The sequence below is a fragment of the Acanthochromis polyacanthus genome, chromosome 10, assembly GCF_021347895.1.
Source record: "Acanthochromis polyacanthus isolate Apoly-LR-REF ecotype Palm Island chromosome 10, KAUST_Apoly_ChrSc, whole genome shotgun sequence".
Classification (NCBI taxonomy): Eukaryota; Metazoa; Chordata; class Actinopteri; family Pomacentridae; genus Acanthochromis; species Acanthochromis polyacanthus.
This window is the reverse complement of record NC_067122.1, coordinates 3910506-3932645: the sequence shown is the minus strand read 5'-3', so window position 1 is coordinate 3932645 and position 22140 is coordinate 3910506. Positions and strand designations below refer to the sequence as shown.

Here is a 22140-nt window from a genome sequence, read left to right as displayed (position 1 = left end):
AGGGTGATATTTGTGATACTCATGACTTTGACATGAAGGAAAAATGTACAAACATTTATCTCTTTTTGAAAGTCACAGTTTTCAGTTGATATTCCGCTAACATTCGGAACTATGGATGGTTCTGGAGTTCATTCTGCGCTTATAAAAGCCCATGATGTGGATATATAATTATGACAGATCTGTAAGGCCGGTCACCTGATTTGTTATAAAAGACACGGGAAGACTGCACACGCAGTTAAAATATGTAACGACAAAAATATCTCTAATAATCCTTACTAAGTCGTCGGATAAAAAGAAAACGCTTATCTTATGAAAAGATGACAAAATGAACACAACCAATTTATAACCAAACTTGATCAGAGCAGAGACTACTAGCAAGTCTTGTTACGTAGTGAAAGCTTCTTGAATCATGACGGAGGCTCGGTTGTCTTTGTTGAGCATTACTGTTCCGTTTTATTGAACAGAGCGACCTGAACTTGCCGTTTCATTTGTAACAGTCCGTACTGCGACACAACGTAGAGCAGCTCCGGGTAGCTGCCTTTACAATAAAACACTTCCGGTTTTTCAAAATAAAACGGTGTAAATAAGTCAACACATCTTCCTCATAGTGTCTGTCTGTCAAAAGATAATCTGGGATGACGTCAGCTGCAAGGGAACACCTTAGTACGGAGAAAAGAGTCATTTTCCCTTCACAGACTCCAGAACTAAATAAAATAAATTCATATCTTACACCTTTAACCTGCCGAAACGTCAAAGAATTTCATCATAGTCGAACAACCATCACGAGATGTAAAAAAATTACAAATAATTCAACTTTATTATCAAAAAACACAGTATTTCACATAAAAACAATATCTTACAGCACTGGGAATTGTGTCTTCACCTTTCTACATAAAACAGGGAATGAAGTCAGTCGTTTAAAAGGGAAAGCTAGAACAGCTGCTCCATCTGCTGGTGGCTTTAGGAGCTGCAGCCAAAATACAGACCAGCCAATTTCAGGGTTTCTGTTCTTTCCTTGAGATGCTTCCTTTGCTTTTCTGTCTTGCAAAGGATTTCTCTTGGTTTACCAGGGAAAAAAAAAAAGAACATTTGCTGATCCAGCTCAGGAGTCGTTGGGAAGGCCGAACAGTTTGACAGTGCCCGCCTCTCGGTTGTTGTCGTACTTCCCTTCCTTGTCGTCGCAGGCGTAAGCCAGCAGCGGCCTCTTTGGGTGCCAGGCGACTGTAAAGGTCGGAGAATCGCACTGAACCTCCCACAGCTTCTCTCCTGCAGCGCGTGAGGAAATGGGAAAAATGTGCACATGCAGCACTGTTAGAAGGCGGCTTGATCCAGATCTCAACCTGGAAGAAGTCTGTCTGTTTACAAAAATCAACTCCTCTGAAATTTTCAGGTGTTGATGATCCGTTTCTTCTCTGATGTGAACCGTCTTCACAATACAGGCCTCAATGTTCAATTCAGATCTGATCTAACTGCGTTGACGGTTCATCTATAAACCTCCTCTAAGAAGGGCTGCAACTGCTGTTTTTGAATCGTTTTACCTCCAATAACTGAAGACTTGTTTGCTCTATAAAAAGTCAGAAATGATCAGGCGTCCACAACTCAAAGATATTCGGTTTACAGTGACAGAGGAGTAAAAAGCACCATGAAAACATTCACATCCAAGAAGCTAGAATTAGAGAATTCACACTTTTTCTCCTTAGAAACGTACTCAGAACAGTTATTCGGCTTTTAAATGAGTTGGCAACTAATTTAACAGCCAACTGACTGATTTATCGCTGCAAATCTATGCCAGATGCTGAAACGTACAGTGAACCTGACAGCTCAAACAGCCCAACTTGGTGTCATTAATTTTACGAAACTGTTGCGGCGACGACGACGACGATAGTTCAAACGCAAAACGTATCGAGCAATTTCCTGCTCAGCGAAGGACAGACAATGCAGGTGAGATGGTTTTAATCCTGTCTAGGGTTTTACAGAAGGATTTGTTTATTTATCATACAATATTTTATTCCTAACAACAACACGGTGAAAATGTATTTCTTTAAGACGATATACAAATACATAAAGTCACCTGTCTGTTCTTTGTTTCTCCTTTCATGACAAGTTCCTTCCGGTTTTCCTTGAGGAGAAAATTTTTTTGTACGTCCAACAAATTAAAAACCTTCCTCGTCTCTCTGTTGTTGTTGTTGTTCTCCATGTTTGTTTGTTTACAACATGCTGCCAACAGCTACTGTGCATATGGACCAGATGTGACATGCTAAAAAGTCCTATTTGGTTTTTCGTCACGCATAACTTTTACTGTTTTTCTATGAAGTTACAGAGGGAAAGAGAATCCCAGGTAACGTGACTGAATCCATTTGAACATAGACTGAGGACGTGTTAAAAGGATAGATATTAAAGGTTAAAGTCGCTTGCCATAGCTTCAAAGTGTCTGTGAGGATTTTTAAATTTCATTTCAGCCTGAATTTACTGGAAAACTAAGAGATTTTTGTGCACAGAAACAGCCATAGTCATATTTTCTGCTCGATACGCATGAAGAGAACCGTCACCAACCGAAGCAGCAACAGCACAAAAACCCTCAGCAGATGCTCCCTTTTTAAAGTTTAAGACGAAATGACCTTGAAAGCAGCATTAGTAGACTCACTGTCGTCTTATTGCTGTGAGAGAAGCAGCGACAGACATTCATGAGCAGTAACTTGCCCTGGTAACTTGACAGTTTTTCAGATTTACAGAGGATTAAATTTGCCATTCAGACATTTGCGTAAACCACCAGCAGCTTTACCATAAAAGAAACATCACTGATTTGCAGTGGCATTCAACAAATCGAGTAAAATCCATTTAATGACTGAGAACTTAAATTGTAAACAAAAGGCCGGCAATTTTATGAATGTGTCAGTGAGTGACTGAATAACAAAAACCGCCAACTTAGAGACATTTCTGGCACTAAATTATGGAGTAATAGGAGTGCCAAATCAAAATATAAATAAATAAATGTGGAAATATACAGAGAAATAAATAATTAAATAAATAAATGTGGAAATATAAAGAGAAATAAATAAATAAATAAAAAGGAAAATTTTGTCTTTGCTTTTACCTTTTCTGTTTTTTCCTTTTATTTATTTATTTAATTATTTAAATTTACTTACTTATTTATTTCTCTTTATATTTCCACATTTATTTATTTATTTATTTGGCACTCCTGTGACTCCATACTAAATCAACGTTTCAGTGCATAAAGACATCTGCGTGTACTGACCTGTTTCCACCTCAGCGATGTCTATGAAGTGATCCTCAGAGGCGGAGGCCAACATCTTCCCGTCGTGACTGAAGCTCAGCGTCCTCACCGGCCAGTCCAGTCTGCAGCACCAACACCATAAAAACCCGAGATTCAGTCAAGAAAACACCCTGCAGCTAAACAACTTAAGGCATGGTTACCGTCAGGTTTTTTCAGAAGACACATACGTTTCAGGTGTTGTTTATATGAAAAAGAATGCATTTCTATGTAAACGTCAAACAGAAATCCTTGCAGACGGACCTGGAGAAGCAGCGGACACACACCAGCTCCTCCACGTCCCACAGGCTGACCAGGGCGTCGGCACTCCCCGTGGCAAAGTACTTCCCCGTGGGGTCGAACTTGATGCAGATGCAGTTGGACGGGTGAGCGTTGATGGACTGGATGGGCTTCAGCTCCGGATAGCTGCAAACAAACATCCTGTTTATTTCAGAGTTCAGCACTACGAAGCCAGTTTAACGTATCCAGACTTTCTTTGTTGAAGTCAGCTCGACAAAAACTAAACCTCAGTCAGAGTTAACGGGTATCATGAAGGCGGTTTTTAGCTTTCTTAATTCAGACAGGTTAAGAGAAAGTGAGACAGGGTCAGATTTCTCAAGAACCTTGAAAGAAAGGCTCTATTTAACTGGACGGGAACCACGGTGTTACGCACGATAGAAAATGGAATAAAAAGTTTCCTGTTCATTGGCTTTAACTCATCATGCAGAAAATTGTAGGTCTGGGAATGCATCAATTAAACGACTTTTGCAGGATATAAATTGGTAATTTGTCACATGAACAGGCTGGAACAGAGCAGCAGGGAGCCTCACTGGTTCTGTCAGCTGCAGGAGGCAGAATTTAGGTTGAAAACTGGCATCTGGGGCCCCGCAAACAAACTGCAGGTTGTAAGTGTGTGGCCAATAAAACCTTCAAAAAAGTAATCAAAGGCTTGTAGCATGGGAACACGTACAGATTGTGGTCACCATAGGGTGAAAAATGAAGCCAAGGGATGGCTTACCAATGATACAGGCCAGCTGTTTATGGTATTTTACTAGTAGTGGTAGCTAGTTAGATTTAGTCACTAAACAGTCAACTATTTCTTCTAATATATCTGATACCAGGTCCTTTAATGATACACAGACATAGTACGTCACGCTCTGTAGCTTTCCAGATGTTCCAGAACCAGCTTGGAATCATGTCATGAGTTATTGATTGGTACTCACAAAAAGGTATTGTCTTCAGCACTACAAGTAGTAACTTTAGTTTCAGCAAATGCCTCTTATGTCTCAGTCCCAATACGTCACGTTTTTGTGTTTTGCACATTGGACCTGATTTAGAAACATGCCATATAAGCTCTGAAGCTTCACTGGATAATACCCCAGACAACACCCTCTAAAATGGTATATACCATTAAATATTTCAAGGTACTTCATTCTTCACCCTATGGTGGCCAGAATCTGTACGCGTTGCCATGCTACAAGCCCAAACACTGTTGCTGATCATGTGTATGCTTATACTTTTTAATATTTTACATAAAAATAATTTAAAGAACTGTCATTATTAGAATAGAATAGAAGCACTTTATTTGTCCCTAAAGGGAAATAAATAAAAATTCAATATATACAGTGTATCCTTTTGCTAGCCCAGTGGATCAGACTCTTGAATGACGCTCAGTTTAACTGGGTGGGGTCACCTGTGACGGGTCACTAATGAAAGCCCTGCTTGCTTATTATTAATATTTATATTATTATTATCATTATTATTATTCTCTAAAAATGATGGTTGTGTCCTCTGAACTGACAGAAAGAGAGAAATGTGGCATTACTCTGTACACATCTAAAGCTGAAACTGCACTACAGGCTTTAGTGGGCGTTTAAATCCATTATAAATATACTGTACGACACTTTTTTATTAAACGTATTTAATGCATGAGAATAAACAGATAAAAGCATTTTCCTACTGACAGTACGCACCATTTGATTTTGAGGATTTTCCATTTTAAAAACAAATTACAAAAATGTTATTTTAAGCAACTCTTGCATTTTCTAGAAAACAGAATAAAATGTGCTTTATTGTCATTACACAGTGCACAACAAGATTGGAGGAGATTCTAAGCTGGAACAAAAAAACAAAGAGAAACCAGAAAAAAGTGGCTCCGGAGCCATGACAGTAGCATTCACACAGCTTTTCATGAAAGCTGTTTCCACTAAAACTCTAGCTCTGACCCTGAGCTTTAACGCTTCGCTCCGTTTGTTCCTACCTCAGAATATTGATGCAGCCGTTGCCGTTGGTGAGGAAGAACATGTCGTTGTCGTTGTTCCAGGAGATCTCGTTCACCTCGAACTTGAACTGCTCCTCCGCCTTGGAGCGATGCGTCTTGGCGTCGATGAAAGTCACCACGTCGTCTTTGTTGCCCACAGCAATGGTCTGTCCGTCGGGGCTCCAGCAGATGTTGATGTTCTCACCTAAAAACAATCATAATTTCAGGCTTTTTAACAGTCTGACTCACGACAACAGTGGTTTAACTGGGACTTTGGGTTTCAACACAGAAAACTTTTCCTCTTTCCTTCAGTAATAAAATGTTTCTACGGCATGAAAGTTTCCCATGTTTTCACTTGAACTCTTTATGCTGAGAATCATGGTTAGGGGGCTCCATAACTTAAATGACTTATGAGTTCTGCAGTATATAAATAAGCAACTTCTCATATGAGCAGAGTGAAGCAGAGCAGCAGGAAGTCTCAGTGGTTCTGTCAGCTGCAGGAGGTTGAAAATTAGCATCACAAATAAACTTCTGGCTACAAGTTTGTAGCTCTAAAACTTTCACAAATGTAAGATAAAAATAATTGGAATTGTCACTGGTATATATTTGAAAGCCCACACTCCAAACACCCATGCAAATTTAAATTCTACCTTTTGTGTTGACCGTGGCGATGCATTTGGTGGTGCGGACATCCCATATGCGAATGGTCTTGTCTCCAGATGCTGTGACAAACAGATCCGGGTTGGTCGGATGCCAGCAGAGCTGATCGACGCTGTCGCCATGACCTCTGTAGTTGTTCTCTTTCACCTGTGGGCAGAGGCCAAATGTCATGTTAACCCCGAGTATATCAACAAGTAGTACAGTAAGAAAACAATCAAAGTATATCAATACTTTATTTGAAAGAGGAAGAGGACAACTATACTTTCAGAGCTTAAGAATACAAGGTTATCCTGCGATTCAACAATGGAGTTACAAAGATGCTATTTGAAATAAAAGATTTTAGCACTACAAATGTGCAATCAACTACTAAAAGCAGTGGCTTCTGAAAGACAATTATTTACATTTATATTATTTTTAGAACTAGTACTTATGCACATTTTGGTTTACTTTCATACTACACTTCTAAGATGTCTGCACTATATTTGCTGCTGTAATGATGCCAATTTCCCCACTGTTGGATTCATAAATTGTATGATCATATCTTTCACCCCCCCTTTAAATCAGCATCAGAATCCACCTTTGTTGGCCAAGTTTGTACACAAACAAGGAATTTCACTCGTGAATCATATCGCTCATTGTACAGTAATCATAAGAAAACAACAACAACTAAGTACTAAAAATGAGGTAAAAGTGGAACAGAGAACAATAATAAGTTTATAAACACCCATAAATAGCAGCATTTACAGTGTATGTGCAAAGTGGCAGAATTACTGCGGTAGGTGTTGCACGTTTAAAGTGGTCTCCTTATTGTATGACCCCAAAAAAGATACTTAACTAAAAACTGGAGTCCTCGAAATGCGCTACAACTAAAAACCAGCCACTAGAAGAACATGACATCCTTCCATTCATTCCTTGGAGCAATGCTAATGCTAACGCTGGCAGCTGGAGCGCCGCACCGCGCCGCCACTCACCAAACGGTCCTTTTCGAGGACAAAAACGGAGGCTGTCTTGTCAAACGAACCGGAGGCGAGTCTCCGGCCGTCACAGCTCCACGCCACCGAGTGTACTTTGGCTGTGTGAGCCGGGAATTCACGACTTTTGTTGTTGTTCCTGAAGCTCTCCTGCATCTCTTGGTAGTACTGTGAAGCCATCTTGAATCTCTACGTAATATCTCCGCGACGGGTGACGTATGAGCGCTTGCCGGCTTGTTTTGGTGAATATTTGGGCAAGAATCGTTGGATGAAGGTAGTTTCATTATTTTTAGTTAAGAAACCAATTATATTCACTCATTCTTGGTATTTTTATAGCATTATTTTCTTTTTTATTCCCCTAATTATAGTTTTTCTTTGTTTTATGTACTTCAAATACTTTCTTTAATACACAATCTATCACTCCTAGTGCCATTTAATGTCAAATTTTACTATGTGACCAGGAACGACTGTGTGCTCATTTTTAGATGTACATGTCTTTGTCTAGGCCCCTTTTTTCATTAATTTACATCCTTCTTCTTGCATTTACGCAGGAGGGCTTAAACTTTATGAAACTGATGAAAGACTTTTTATTTTGCCCCTCACTTCTCGATGTATCATCAAGTGCAATATCCGAACCTGAAATGTTTAATTATGGTTTTGCATGCATTCACATGTTTTTGCACATTTGTTTTATATTAATTAAAGGTTTTACTGTTTTATTACCTTATTACCTGTATTTTTATTTGCATTTTTTGCAGACATACATTTATTAATGTATACCCTGCACTACGCTTGTGTATGGTAGAAGGTTTAAGACACAGAATCGAGTGCATCATTATTATTTCTTTCTTAATATTTTCATCTTTTATAATCTTTTATTATTTTAACTAATATCATTTTATGATGCTGTGTGAATTAATCTCGAAGTCCTTTTTCTGGTTTAATATTTTATGCTGTATGTATTTTTCAATCAAGATGTAAAGCACATTTAATGCCACTGATTTGTTTTAAAAGGTGCTCATTGAATAAAATTTGATTTGATGATTTGATGAACGTGTCTTCTTTCATTGTAGCAAAAACGCAAAACCCAGTGAAGCCCAGCACCAAGCAGCAGACACAGTTAGTGACTTTATATATCTGTTGGAGAAAGCAGATTTCTTTTCTAGAGCAGAAAAAATTGTGTTGAGAGGAGGGAGTTTCAGTCAAAGTGTAGTTTTCATTACCTGCACCGCCCTCAAGTGGCCAAAAATCAACACAGGCTTTAAAATACACTGTCCTTTCATAAAATAAGTTGCACACCATAATGTTTCACTGGACCACCTTTAGCTCTAGGAACAACACACATTTGCTCTGGCATCGTGCACATAAGTTTCTGTAAAGTCACAGCGTTTATTTCTGTCCAGATTTGCATTAATTTTCACCAAGTCTTTTCTAGTTTCAGAAATCTCCTTAGTTGTTATCTTCTCTTGATGCAGGCCAATAATTTGACCCTTCTGAGACAGATTAACATCCTTTCCATGACTACAGGATATGTCTTTCAACATGGTTGTTATAGAAATGAGAAGCTCCTCACTGCATCAGCTAGGGTTAAATAAGTTGATGCAGCTGAAACATATTCATCACTGCAGTAATTATCCAATGGAAGACTCTTACCTCATTGCTTAGTTAAATCCAAGTTCTTGTTTTTTTGGACAGGCAGTGTATTTTACTTTCATCTGAGGCTAAATACTGCTTTCTTTCACAAATAAAGACAGACACCAGAACACCAGGTTTAGTTTGAATTGCAGTTTATTTCAAGTGAGGCTAAAATGAAAATCCATGTTTTTAAAAAACTTGCAACACTCCATTTATATCCCAAACACACACAAACTCTGTCAGATACAGTAATTCCCTTTATTAAGTAGCCACTTGGTTAACAACTATTCAGACCCAAAACTGCTGCAGGTCGACTCTACTGCCATCCGCAGGCCTGTGCAAGGCCTCGATATGCATAATATTCAGGCCCGTGGCAGCTTTTAGTGTTCACTGCACAGCCGTACCCTTATCCGGTCCTCTGCGTTGGAATAAAATACACGTAATGATCGGAACAAAATGCACTTTTAAACGTGATTCTGTGTTTTAAGAAACGATGAAAAGGTGTGAAAGCGTAATACAAATGTGCCTTATGTAATTGCATACTCTTCAAAATTGTTTTCAATGTTGCATCACATGTCAGGAAAGCTATATATAGACAGCAGGCCCTACAAAATAAAAGACAAAGAAAAGAAAAAAGCCAAGGAATGCACGGTGAGAAACGAGGGCGTCTGGGAATTTGTGCATACAGGCTCTCTGCACTCAGTGCTGATTCAGAGGAGGAAGACGTGATGGGATCTCATGATTTTTCACACCACAAAATGGACTTTAGGTTCAGAGGCAGGTTTGTGGAGAGGTAGAAAAAGTACACAAGCACTTCATTCCTCCAAAGCACTTCTAATCTTTCGCTCATTTCACAAGAAAAATGGCTCCTTTTGTCATTGAGGCCCCTGAAATGGGTTTTGGTGAAACTTTGAGCCCTGAGAGTGCTTCTGTTAGATGTGCTACCGTTGAAACCTCTTGTCGTGTTCCTCAAACCCCGCAGCATCAGTCACATTTTGATTCCGCCTCCGCTGATAGTCGACACGCCGGAACCTGGACCGCAGCCTCGGCAGCAGAAGCTAAAGGAAGAAACATTTAAACATTGCATTTAAACCATCACTCCTGCCTCCCTCTACTGGACTGCACTCCACAGAGGAGGCTCAGACGCTAAATACCAGGATACTATAGTCAGGGCTGCACAATTAGGGCATAAATCAGCTGAGTCTGCTTTTCTTTAATGGTTTTTCTCAGCTCTAATCAACAGCAGGGTTTTTCCAGGTGGTGCTAAAGTCTGTTTCCACCCTCATCATTAATCCAAATAATCCACGGTGGAAACCGAGCATGCTACAACATGAAACCATGACAAACTATACAGCAGCACGTTACCTTTGAAGTAAAAGGCTGTTTCCTTGAATGTCAACTTTATTCACTACCATTTAAAATTTTGGGGTCACCCAGACAATTTCATGTTTTCCATGAAAACTCACACTTTTATTCCTGTGCTAACATAACTGCTGAAGGGTTTTCTAACCATCAATGAGCCTTTCAACCCCATTAGCTAACACAATGTAGCATTAGAACACAGGAGTGATGGTTGCTGGAAATGTTCCATTAAAAATCAGCCGATTCCAGCTAGAATAAACATGAACAATGCCTTTCTGATTACTTTAATGTCATCTTAATTGAATAAAACTGCCTCTCTTTCTAAAATAAGAACATTTTCAGGTGACCCCAAACTTTCTAATGGTAGTGTTTGTATTATTTTACGTAGAGTAATTGTGCAACCCTCACTACGAAAGAAGAAGAGGAGGAGAAGAAGTCGGAGAGCTGGATTCTAAAACAGTACAGTGCATTCCTTCTGATGGCACAAAGTGAGCAGATCCTTTGTGCATCAAGTAGAAAAAGAAAACGGCAACCTATAAAGCTTCGCGATCATTGTACAAGTCAAAGTGTCTGAAGGAAACCGAGGTTGGGTGCAAAAAAAAAGTGCATCTTCCCTCATTGTCAGTCTGTTTGGTCCTCCCGGATCCACAGGTTCGTGTTCAGAAACCTTTGAAGAAAAACGATAAATGCTGCAGTTGTTGAAAAATCAGCCGTTGTAGAAATTTAGTGTACAGTCGCTGTGGTTGCTGCTTTTTTGTTATGGGATTTTTCTGTTTGTTTTCAATGGAGAGGCTGCAAAAAAATCACTAGTTTTAGCTGACATTTCTTTATCTTATTAACAACTCAAAGTATTTCCATCTTAAATATGCAGATGCAGGCCCCATACAAAAGCTTTTCATTTGCCTTGTTAGGTTTACACAACAACAGAGTGGAAAAAAATCTGCATTTTCATTGGAACACTGGAAGGACTGAAAACGCTGTAGTGTGCATGTCAGGCCGGCAGTCGGCGATGTAACTTTGTAGAGGCACACCCCACATGAAAAACCAACCATTCCTCCACAGACCAGAAGAAGTACAGCCGCAGAATTATCTGGCGTATATACTAAGTGCATCTTCGCTGATTGCAGTATTGCTGCAACAAATGCACATTTTGCTGGAGGAGATTCAATAAATTCAGGAGACTCTACGATCGGCATACGTTTGTCTGTTTGTCTGTTAGCAACGTTACTTAAAAACATAGACTGTATATAAAGATGGACGTAGCATCTGGCTCCAAAAATGAAGCCCACCCGGAAGTGTCAAAAACTTGCAATATCACGCCGTCCACTAGGGTTGGCTCCAAAAAGCTTTTGCTCCAGAGACCCCAATTCATTTTTGGAAAAAATGAAATTTAATAGACTGATGTTCTACGGCTCAGGATTTTTCCCCCGTTAGTTTTCATGGTCAAAATGAGAGATCAGGTGGCCGATCTTAAAATAAATCAATACTGAATTTTAAATAAATCGTTAAAGTTGGCAGAGCCAGGGGGCGTGGCTATACTTGATAGACAGTCTTGTCTGGAATGATTGACAGATCCTTTAGGGCGAGGCTTTCAGCAGTCTGGCTTCAGTCTGGCCCACCCATAGACTCCTTGCTCTAGTTGCTCTCCGGTCCAGTCTGTTTGATGACGCTTTTTACGTCACTGGCTCCAAAAAATCCAAAATGGCGACCAGGAAGTAGCAAAATCCGGGCTTCATTTTCTCGGCGTTGAAACCAACGGGTGACATCACGGTTAGTTCACGCCTGTTTAAAAACGGACTAACAGATTTGGATGAAATTTTCAGGGACGGTCAAAAATGGCACAAGGACCAAGTGATTAGATTTGGGCAGTGATGCGGCTTATAGTCTGGATACACTGATTTGTTGAAGATTTCTGTATGATTGTAGATAGCGGCACGGCGTCACTGTAAAGCGTCGTCGTGTAAACTGGCCCTCTGACTTCCAGCGTTTCAAACCTGAGCAACCAGTCCTGTCAGGTTGCATCGCATTTTGTTGCAAATATTTTGCTTAATGTCCCAGACATAGATGAATATGTGCAGAACGACGGTGTTTTAAATCACTTTTCCACAGTTTTGATGTTGTCTGACTCCTTTTTGACCTTTTCTGGCTCTGTTTCTTTAGATCAGATCTACATTGGTAAGAACGCCCCCACATGTGGCAGTTTGACGTGTATTCTTCTCATGGAAAACCTCACCTATTACCAGAATCTGAAAGACCAGTAACAGGAGGTATTATGAATATTAAACATGCAGACAGCTATTTAACCACTGAGTTGATTTTTTTCCGGTAATTTTAATTCTACCTGCTAATTCACGCCTGAAGATTTTAGCTGAAAAATGCTATAAATTCACACAAGCGACAGACACGGTGGAAGCTTTCTACAACGGCTGAACACGTCTGAACTCCATGTAGGAACATTTAAACCCGTGTTTCAGGAAATCTGGCCTTTAACTACGATATCGTGAGCCGCGACCGCAGGCCCGACTGGTTCAAACAGTTGAGAGTAAATCTGAGAAACATAAATACAGAGTCAACATTTTCATTCTGGCTCTGATCCAGTGAGCTAAAAAGGCAAAGGTGTCCCTAAAGCGCCCGATCTGATCGCTCAATTAATGCACTGATCAGGCTGCAGAAACAAAACCCGGGATCCTCGGAGTCCATCCTAGCACTCGGCGTCGGTGCTGCCGGTGCTGCCGTTGACCGGCTCGGCGAGGACATCCCTGCTGGGCTCTGCGTGGGCGACGCCGTTCGATTCGATTTGATCCTCATCCCCGACGCTGTGGAGCAAAGAGGAGCAGGTCAGAGATCCAAAACAAGTGAGACAAACACTGTGTTTAGTCAGTTAATGTACAGTCTGCACCATTCAGACAGCAAGTTAGATGCTCATATGGTTCCAGAAATGGGAATTTTAGTATTTTCACTCATAAAAAAGTACAACAATTTAAACAGGAGTGACATTGGCTGTATGCAGTGTAGGGAGATGTTCATATTTCCTTCTAAAATTCAGTCTTCTACCAACATTTCAGGAATAGATGTGTGGTGAGAATGGTGAGCCGACTTTATTCTTTTTTATTTTGACAAGCCAAAACTGTGCCGTGGACCGTGGTCAGTAAGCGTGTAAAGCCACAGATTCATGTTGAAATTTGAAAACATATGACGGTTATTATTTAAAAATTTGGTACTTATCATAGTTTCAAGGGCCAGGAAGTTAAAATGCGGCCTCTGCTGAAGTCATTTGATCACGTGGACCTGCTGGAAAACAATTCTGTCCGTGTCCTCTCCAAATTTCATGGCTGTGCTAAATAATTGATTTGTTTCTGTTCAGATGCATGAAAAAGTACGACAGCTTTATAAAGTTTTTACATTTTAATGACAGAGGAAGTCCATCGGAAGAAGTCGGATAGTGCCTTCCAAAAGTATTCATACCTCTTAAACATTTCCACATTTTGTCACGTTACATGCACAAACTTAAATATATTTTATTGGGATAGACCAACACAAAGTTTAATGAGTATGAATAATTTTGCACAGCACTGTATCACCTCAAAGCTTGAAGATCCCCGGTTCTGGCCTGGGATCCTCCTGCATGGAGTTTGCATGTTCTCTGTGTGCATGTTGGGTTTTCTCTAGATACTCCGGCTTCCTCCCACAGTCCAAAAGCATGCTGAGGTTAATTGGTGATTCTAAATTGTCCGTAGGTGTGAATACGAGTGTGATTGTTTGTCTCTATGGGTAGCCATGCGACAGACTGGTGACTTGTCCAAGGTGTTTCCTGTCTTTACAGTAAGGCCCTGTCCACACGTATCCGGATAAGTCTGAAAACGCAGATATTTTTCTCCGATTCGGCCTGTCATCCTCACGTAACCGGAGGTTTTTGGTTCTGAAAACGGAGGTTTTGAAAACTCCGGCCAAAGTGGAGATTTAGGAAAAACCCCGGGTATGCGTCTACGTGTGGACAGACATAACCGGAGTTTTAGGAGCGCAGACGACACTGCCTGCGACAAAACTGCTGTGACGTCAGACATGCGACCTTTGTAGACAATCGGAGCAGAATGGACGCGCTCAAAAGCGTACTGGTTTCACCAATACTACAGGCGCTTTTTGCTTGTTTGATCTTACAAGCTCATTTACTGCTTCACCTCAAAGAGCATCCGAGAAGGAGGACTGCCGTGACTTCTGCTATTTTGCACCTGACAACCATTCCACGTCCTCGGCATGTTCGACGCGAGAGACGCCGCCGCCGCCTCTGATCGGATAAGCTTGATATAAACGTACATGTATCCGGATACGTGTAGACGGAGATTTCTGTAGAAAATGGAAACGTGTGGCCGCAGATTTTTTCCTAAACGGAGGGGGGCGGATATTCGGTTTTAAAAATATCCGGATACGTATGGACATGGCCTAAGTCAGCTGGGATAGACTCCAGCCCCCCGCGACTCAAATGAGGATTAAGTGGTGTATAGATAATGGATGGACGTATCTGTAGAAATATAGAGATTCCTCCAATCCACAGTCAGTAACCCTGATGTTTTTATAACCAGTGCCATGCTGGTTGGCTTGTGGTGGAAATGAAATGTCAGAACCTCCACACACCAAAACGGTGCAGAGGTGGATGTCTCTGGGTTTTGGGCTGCAGCATTTGAAGACGCTGCTATTTTATGACATTTCAGTTCATAATTGACAGATTATGACTCGTATTTATTCATAGTGATGCTCCACCTGTTGATGCAGCCGTTGCTGACAGGAGACTCTGCCGTTTCCTTCTCTGGCAGAGAGCTACAGGATCTCCTCTCCCTGCAGGAGTCGGAGCTCCTCCTCCGAGCCACGACGGGCCCCGGCCCCGAGCCCCGTCTCTCCGGGCTGACTTTGGGCCCCGGCCCATCGGAGGGGACGCTCAGTCCTCCGAGCACCTCCGGATCTTTGCCCGAGTCGCTGCTGGTGCGCCGTCCGTTCAGGCTGTCGGAGGACGAGACGTGGCTCATCTGGCCCTCATCTGCAGATCAGGACTCAGAATTAGTTCCGTCTGCAGTCACTGACGTCAGTTTTTCGACTTCACAAAAAGATTATCCTGGTGTTGATGCACAGCTGAAAAAATCTAATTAAAGTGAGAATCCTTCATTAAAATCTTGTGTCATTTTGATTGAATTAACTTTTGTTAGACAAGTGTACTTTAAATATTAAAGTTCATAGACAAGTTGTGGTTCTATTAGACATTATTCTGATCTAGTGACTGCACCAGTTCAATAAATATAGGCAAAAACCTATATAAAAACTAATAATGAACCTATCTAAAAACTAGTAAAAAAATCTACATAAAAACAAGTAAAAATCTACATAAAACTAAATAAAACCTACATAAAAACAAGAAAAAAAACTATATAAAACTAGAAAAACAACTATATAAAAACTAATAATAAACCTATCTAAAAACTAGTAAAAAAAATCTACATAAAAACCAGTAAAAAATCTACATAAAAATAAATAAAACCTACATAAAAACAAAAAAACTATATAAAAACTAATAATAAACCTAAATCTAAAAACCAATAAAAAAATCTACATAAAAACTAGTAAAAAATCTACATATAAACCAAATAAAACCTACATAAAACAAAAAAAAACTATATAAAAACTTGTAAAACAACTATATAAAAACTAATAATAAACCTATCTAAAAACTAGTAAAAAATCTACATAAAAACTAGTAAAAAATCTACATAAAAACTAAATAAAACCTACATAAAAACAAGAAAAAAACTATATAAAAACTAGCAAAACAACTATATAAAAACTAATAAAAATCTACATAAAAACTAGTAAAAATCTACATAAAAACTAAATAAAACCTACATAAAAACAAGAAAAAACTATATAAAAACTAGCAAAACAACTATATAAAAACTAATAAAAATCTACATAAAAACTCGTAAAAAATCTACATAAAAACTAAATAAAACTTACATAAAAACAAGAAAAAATAAAATAAAAACAAGTAAAACAACTACATAAAAACTAATAATAAACCTATCTAAAAACTAGTAAAAAATCTACATAAAAACTAAATAAAAACCTATATAAAAATTAGAAAAAAACTATATAAAACTAGCAAAAAAAACTACATAAAAAGTATAAAAAACTAAAAATAGATAAAAACTAGTTTAAAAACTATATAAAAACCAACAAAACCTACTGTATACAAAACCTAATTAAAATCCATATAAAACCTGTACAAAAACTAGTAAAAACCTATATAAAACTAGCATAAAATAACTATACAAAAACTACTAAAATCTAAAAAAAATGAAGTAATTAAAACCTACATAAAACTTAGCAAAAATCTTCATAAAAACTAGTAAACTAGTAAAAACATAGTAATAGATAGAGTGTAGACGTATAAAGCATGAAGATTCTGGGGCTTAAAATGTAATTATTTCATTGCATATGTGTATTATTATTATTATTATTATTATATTTGTCTTTGGTCCAATTTCATCTGCTGACATAAATTTGACTCTATTTTATTCTCCACACTTAAAGTCAGCCAGATGTGACTCGCTCGGACAAGACAAGGTCAATAAATCATGGAAAAGCAGATAAATCCACATCTGCCTGCTCTTGTTCTGCAGTGTTTCTGTGTTCTGTGTCTGCAGGGCGCCCTCTACTGGACACAAACAGACACAGCAGCTCATTTTCTGCCTCTAAGCGTGAAATCATTGAGTAAAGCCTCAGCAGGAGTCTGACCTTTGAAATCTGATAGAGTTCATTCTGCATGTTCAGGAAATCGACCGACTGTGCAACACGATCATTAACAGCATGACAGAACTCACTGCACTGTGAGGATTGTTTTTGATTTTGTACACTGTCTAACTTGGAAAAAATACATTTATTTCCTACGCTGCTTCTTCATTTTTGCAAGTTAGACGGTGTGCAGGAGTCTGTATAAAACTTTGGAATTCAAATCACGTAAAGCAAAGGCATCTGTTTCAGAGCACAGATGTGCAGGAGAAGGACACGCAGATCAGAAGTTTAAAACAGGAAGTTTTTGTAAGCGACAGTTTGCAATGTTTAAAAAAAATTATGTCATTTTAAAGACAATCCATTGACTGTAAGACCCTGTCAGATGACTGATAATGGAGGTAGCGGTGTTTACCTCCAGAGCCGGCCTCTCCAGCCTTGTTGCGTCGGCGTCTCAGGATCACCTCCAGCTCGCTGTCCTTCTTACCCGGCGGCGACGGCCCCGACTCCTGGGAGCCTCGGCTGGGGCTCCTCTTCACCGTCTCCTGGGGGAGAACATGACCATCACTGCAGAGAGTTTATTAACCGCAAAATCTGACTATGTTTAAATCAACTCCCTTACACTCAGGAAGCACACTGACCTAAATATAAATACTATTCGACAATTTCCACTAATAAACACCTTGATGAAAACTCATGAAAACCTACATAAAGACTAATAAAAACCCACACACATCAGGCATAACATTATGACCACCTGTCTAATACGGTGTTGTCCCCTTTTGCTGCCAAAACAGTCCTGACCCATCAAGGCATGCTCTCCACCAGACCCCTGAAGGTGTGCTGTGGTATCTGACACCAAGATGTTAGCAGAACATCTTTTAAATCATGGAAGTTGTGAGGTGGGGCCTCCATGGATCAGACTTGTTTGCCCAGCACATACCATAGACGCTGGATTGGATTGAGATCTGGGGAATTTGGAGGTCAAGTCAACACCTCAAACTGGTTGTTGTGCTCCTCAAATTATTCCTGAACCATTTTTGCTTCGTGACACGGTGCATTAACCTGCTGAAAGAGGCCACAGCCATCAGAGAATACTGTTTCCATGAAAGGATGTACACGGTCTGCAGCAATGCTTAGGTAGGTGGTATGTGTCAAAGTAACATCCACATGGATGGCAGGACCCAAGGGTTCCCAGCAGAACTTTGTAAAAACCATCACACTGCCTCCACCTGCTTGCCTTCTTCCCAAAGTGCATCCTGGTGCCATTTATTCCAGAGGTAAGCGACACACCAGACCATCCAAATGATGTTAAAGAAAGCATGATTCATCAGACCAGTCCACCTTCTTCCATTGCTCCCTGGTCCAGCTCTGATACACAGGGGTCAGCATGGACAGCCTGACTGGTCTGCAGCTATGCAACTTCAACAAACTGATCCACTGTGTATTCTGACACCTTTCTATCAGAATTAGCATTAAGTTCTTCAGCAGTTTCAGCAACAGCAGCTCATCTGTTGGATCAGACCACACAGACCAGCCTTCACTCCTCATGAGCATCAATGAGCCTTGACCGTCCATGACCCTGTCCCCAGTTCACCACTGTTCCTTCCTTGGACCACTGTTGATAGATCCTGACCACTGCAGACCAGGAACTTCCCACAAGAGCCGCGGTTCTGGAGATGCTCTGACCCAGTCGTTTTGTCAAACTCTCTTAAATCCTCATGCTTGCCCATTTTTCCTGCTTCCAACATCAACTTTGAGGACAAAATGTTCACGTGCTGCCTGGTATATCCAACCCACTAACAGGAGCCATGATGAAGAGATAACCAGTGTTATTCTCTTCACCTGTCAGTGGTCAGAATGTTATGTCTGATTGATGTATATAAAACCTAGATAAAAACATTAGCAGCATTGTAGCGAGCAAGAGGTCCATGAAGGAAATAATGCAGCAGATAAAAGTGAAGTTTTTTACGTCTGGACACTTGACAACAAACTGATGAAAAAAATTAAAGCATCTAATATGAAAGGAGCCATATTTTCTGAGCTTGATTTTTTCATTTGGTTCATGTCAAAGCAGCCAACATGGCGGGGCTTAAAAAAGCCCATTGTACCAGGATGCCTTTCAGCTCGTCCATGGCGCTCTCCTGCTGTTTCTCCTCACAGGCTGGGGGCTGCTGCAAGAAAAAAAGAAAAAAAAGACTTGAGATTTTCTACAAATTTCTCATTGTAACTTTGATTAACCTCACATTTCTCCATTACAGAGAAACAATCTTTCATTAGTAGAGGACAGTAACCCACCACCACACAGCATCCAAACCGTGATTAGTTCGTTAAAATGAGTGTTTAAACGAGGGTCTGCAGTGTGTTTTGGGTTAGCGGGGTCAGAGGCAAGGGAAGATCTTTCCCCCCAGAGAGCCACGACGACTTCACATCACAAGATTGATGCAAACGTCAATATACTCACTTTTACTGCTACTCTCTGTGGCAGCACATGGAGAGGAGAGAGAAGAGAGCAATCAGGCAGAGTGCATTCAGACGGCGTGAAATATGGAAGCCTGTTTCCTGTGTTCTGGTTCAGTTTAACGGCACAGGATTGTTTTTTCTGATTATTCTAAGGTCGCAGGAGCGTTCGATAGACACCCTGGACCTTTGACCTGCTGCTATTGTTGCATGGAGGGTCAAAAATAATGAAGGAAGCCTTTAAGGTTGATTAGGTTGGTGAACAAAACAAATCTTTTGAGTCTTTTGTCAATTCTGATCATCAAAACACATACAGTGCCGTGCAAAAGTATTTGCCCCCCTCTACAGAAATCTTCCATTTCTGGATATTTCTCACACCTACCGGGCTTTGCAAAAGTTCTGTTACATGGTTTCATGATCTTTAGAGACGTTTACATGTCGGAGTGAAAAATTCCATTAAACAAACTGAAAGTTCTACCTTATAGGCAGGTGTCCTTAACACAAATTTGTTCTCCGGTGAAGTTGTATCAAGATGGAAGTCAAAAGAGTTGAGATATCTGCTCTCCTTCATGCTGGCCACAACAAGTCTGACAGAGCCAAGCAACTGAACATCAGCCGGATGACCGTCCACAGAGTCGCAGAGAGGCTCAAGAATGGTGAAGATCTGAAAGATCTTCACCATTCTTTAGCCTCTCCACGACTCTGTGGACGGTCATCCGGCTGATGTTCAGCACAAAGGAGAGCAGATATCTCAACTCTTTTGACTTCCATCTTGATACAACTTCACCGGAGAAAAAAATTTGTATTAAGGACACCTGCCTATAAGGTAGAACTTTTAGTTTATTTAATGGAATTTTTCACTCCGACATGTAAACGTCTCTAAAGATCATGAAACCGAGTGTAACAGAACTTTTGCAAAGCCCGGTAAATGTTCCAGATCATCCAGATCATTTGGTAAATTGGTAGCTAAGGGAGCAAAAACGTTCTCAGACAGGGCAAGATGGGCTGGACAACATTTTTCCTTCACTAAACAAAAAAATCACCTAAAAACTGCATCTGTTCTTGAATCCCTTCAGAACGTGGCTTCTTGCGCTGTTTTTTGAGACCCTTCAGCTGCTTCACAATGAAGACAGGTTCTATTTAGTGATGTTGGTTCTTATTGATGCTGTCTCATCATGGCTCCTTCTGAAAATACGATCTAAGATGATTTACAGGTCTGAACGAGTCCAGTTGGTCATTGTAATGTAAAGCTGATTAAATGTTCTTTGGTCAAAACCACAGAAGATGAATTCTGGTTATCTGGGACTTTCCAGTTAAAAAAAATATTTCTAATGATGAGAAAAAAATAAATAAAAGTCTGCTCTCACCTTGGTGTCCTGACTCTTGACGGGCCGCAGCACGACGCCGTGCTTGATCCGCTCCATCATCTCGTTGACCGCCTTCACCTTCACCTCGTCCACGCCCTCAGCAGCTGAGACATGGTTAGAAAACAGGTTAATGCTTTCTGCTGCCGGATAGTGGATGCCATTATTATAAAACACAACCTGCTGTTCTACATTTGACAGAATGTGAATTAGAACAGGTGTAAACCCACCTGGAGGCTGTTCCGCTTTCACAGAGGCTTTGGAGCCTTTGGAGGATTTCCTCATGATCGCTATGAGAGAACTGAGACAGAAAACAGCTGGAGTCACACAAACGTTCTCATCAGTCGCTTCATTTTAACCTCGAGTAAATTCTATCAGCTGCTTTCATGCACCGCTACTGTGTTGATTTGTCTTCTCTGGATGAGCTTCACTGTGTTTTTGTTTAGTGCTGCAAAAAAAGTATTTGCCCCCCTACAGAGACCGTATATTTTTGCATATTTGTCGCTCTTAAAAGTTTCAGATCATCAGACTAATTTTCATATTTGACAAAGATAACTCAAGAAAACACAAAATGCAGTTTATACATTTTATTTATTGAAGGAAAAATTCTGTCCAGCCCATCTCGCCCATAATGAAAAAGTAATTGCCCCCTTAGCTACCAATCTACCAAATGACCAGATTCATTCATCAGTTGGGTTCAGCTTCTCCATCCACACTCACACAATTACTGCCAGGCTTGCTGAATCTAAACATCCATAAATAGAACCTGTCTTCATTGTGAAGTAGCTAAAGGGTCTCAAAAAGCAGCACATGATGCCACGTTCTGAAGAAACTTAAGAACAGATGACAAGCAAAGTCATTGATATCCACCAGTCTGGAGGGTTTCAAAGTCATTGCTCACAGTGAGAGACATTATCCACAGATGGAGAAACATGGAACAGTGGGGAACCTTAAGAAATCTGAAATAATGGAAGACATCAGGAAGGGGGCAAATACTTTCTCACAGCACTGTATATATAAACCCAACTGCTACAATCGCATGTTGTTATTAAAGCTTCAGCATCCTGCATTGTGACCTCAGCAGTGATGGTTTGGTTCCTCACCTGAGGGGGTTGCATCTCGAGGGGGGAGGCGGCGGGGGAGGGGGAGGCGGAGGGGGAGGTGGAGGAGGTGGCTGCGGGGGAGGGGCGGGAGGCGGTGCGACCCCAGGTGCAGGAGGAGGGGGGCTCTCGCTGGTCGTCATGGCGATCTTTTTCTGGCTCTCCTGCAGCTCAGAGACTGGAGAGGAGGGAAAATAACGGACACAGTTAATGCTGCAAACACCTGCTGCTGGTGAGCACATCTACGCCAATGAAAGAGGCTTTTGTTGAGTTGTTTTAATGG

At 40.4% G+C, this 22140-nt stretch overlaps 2 protein-coding genes across 5 annotated transcripts in view; both read right to left on the bottom strand.

The window, feature by feature from the left end:
* Positions 1 to 798: 798 nt before the first annotated feature.
* thoc3 (THO complex 3) lies at positions 799 to 7361 on the bottom strand. Its single transcript, XM_022215625.2, has 6 exons — positions 7163 to 7361; positions 6182 to 6338; positions 5532 to 5736; positions 3536 to 3697; positions 3257 to 3357; positions 799 to 1266 (listed from the first exon to the last, which is right to left on the bottom strand). The coding sequence occupies exons 1-6, from the start codon at positions 7340 to 7342 to the stop codon at positions 1103 to 1105; spliced, it is 969 nt and encodes a 322-aa protein (XP_022071317.1). The 5' UTR covers positions 7343 to 7361; the 3' UTR covers positions 799 to 1102.
* A 1571-nt stretch (positions 7362 to 8932) lies between these two features.
* Positions 8933 to 22140, bottom strand: part of shtn3 (shootin 3) — a 45073-nt gene continuing 31865 nt past the window's right edge. The window contains exons 10-17 of one of the 4 annotated variants that reach the window (XM_051954480.1): positions 21861 to 22035; positions 20988 to 21058; positions 20761 to 20864; positions 19398 to 19412; positions 19045 to 19107; positions 17349 to 17475; positions 14918 to 15191; positions 8933 to 12975 (exon numbers count right to left, since the gene is read on the bottom strand). In XM_051954480.1, coding sequence (XP_051810440.1) covers positions 12861 to 12975; positions 14918 to 15191; positions 17349 to 17475; positions 19045 to 19107; positions 19398 to 19412; positions 20761 to 20864; positions 20988 to 21058; positions 21861 to 22035 — 944 coding nt within the window. In that variant the 3' untranslated portion in view covers positions 8933 to 12860. Of the gene's footprint in view, positions 12976 to 14917; positions 15192 to 17348; positions 17479 to 19044; positions 19108 to 19397; positions 19413 to 20760; positions 20865 to 20987; positions 21059 to 21860; positions 22036 to 22140 lie in introns of all 4 variants that reach the window. The other 3 variants (XM_051954479.1, XM_051954482.1, XM_051954481.1) reach the window with 3 other exon arrangements.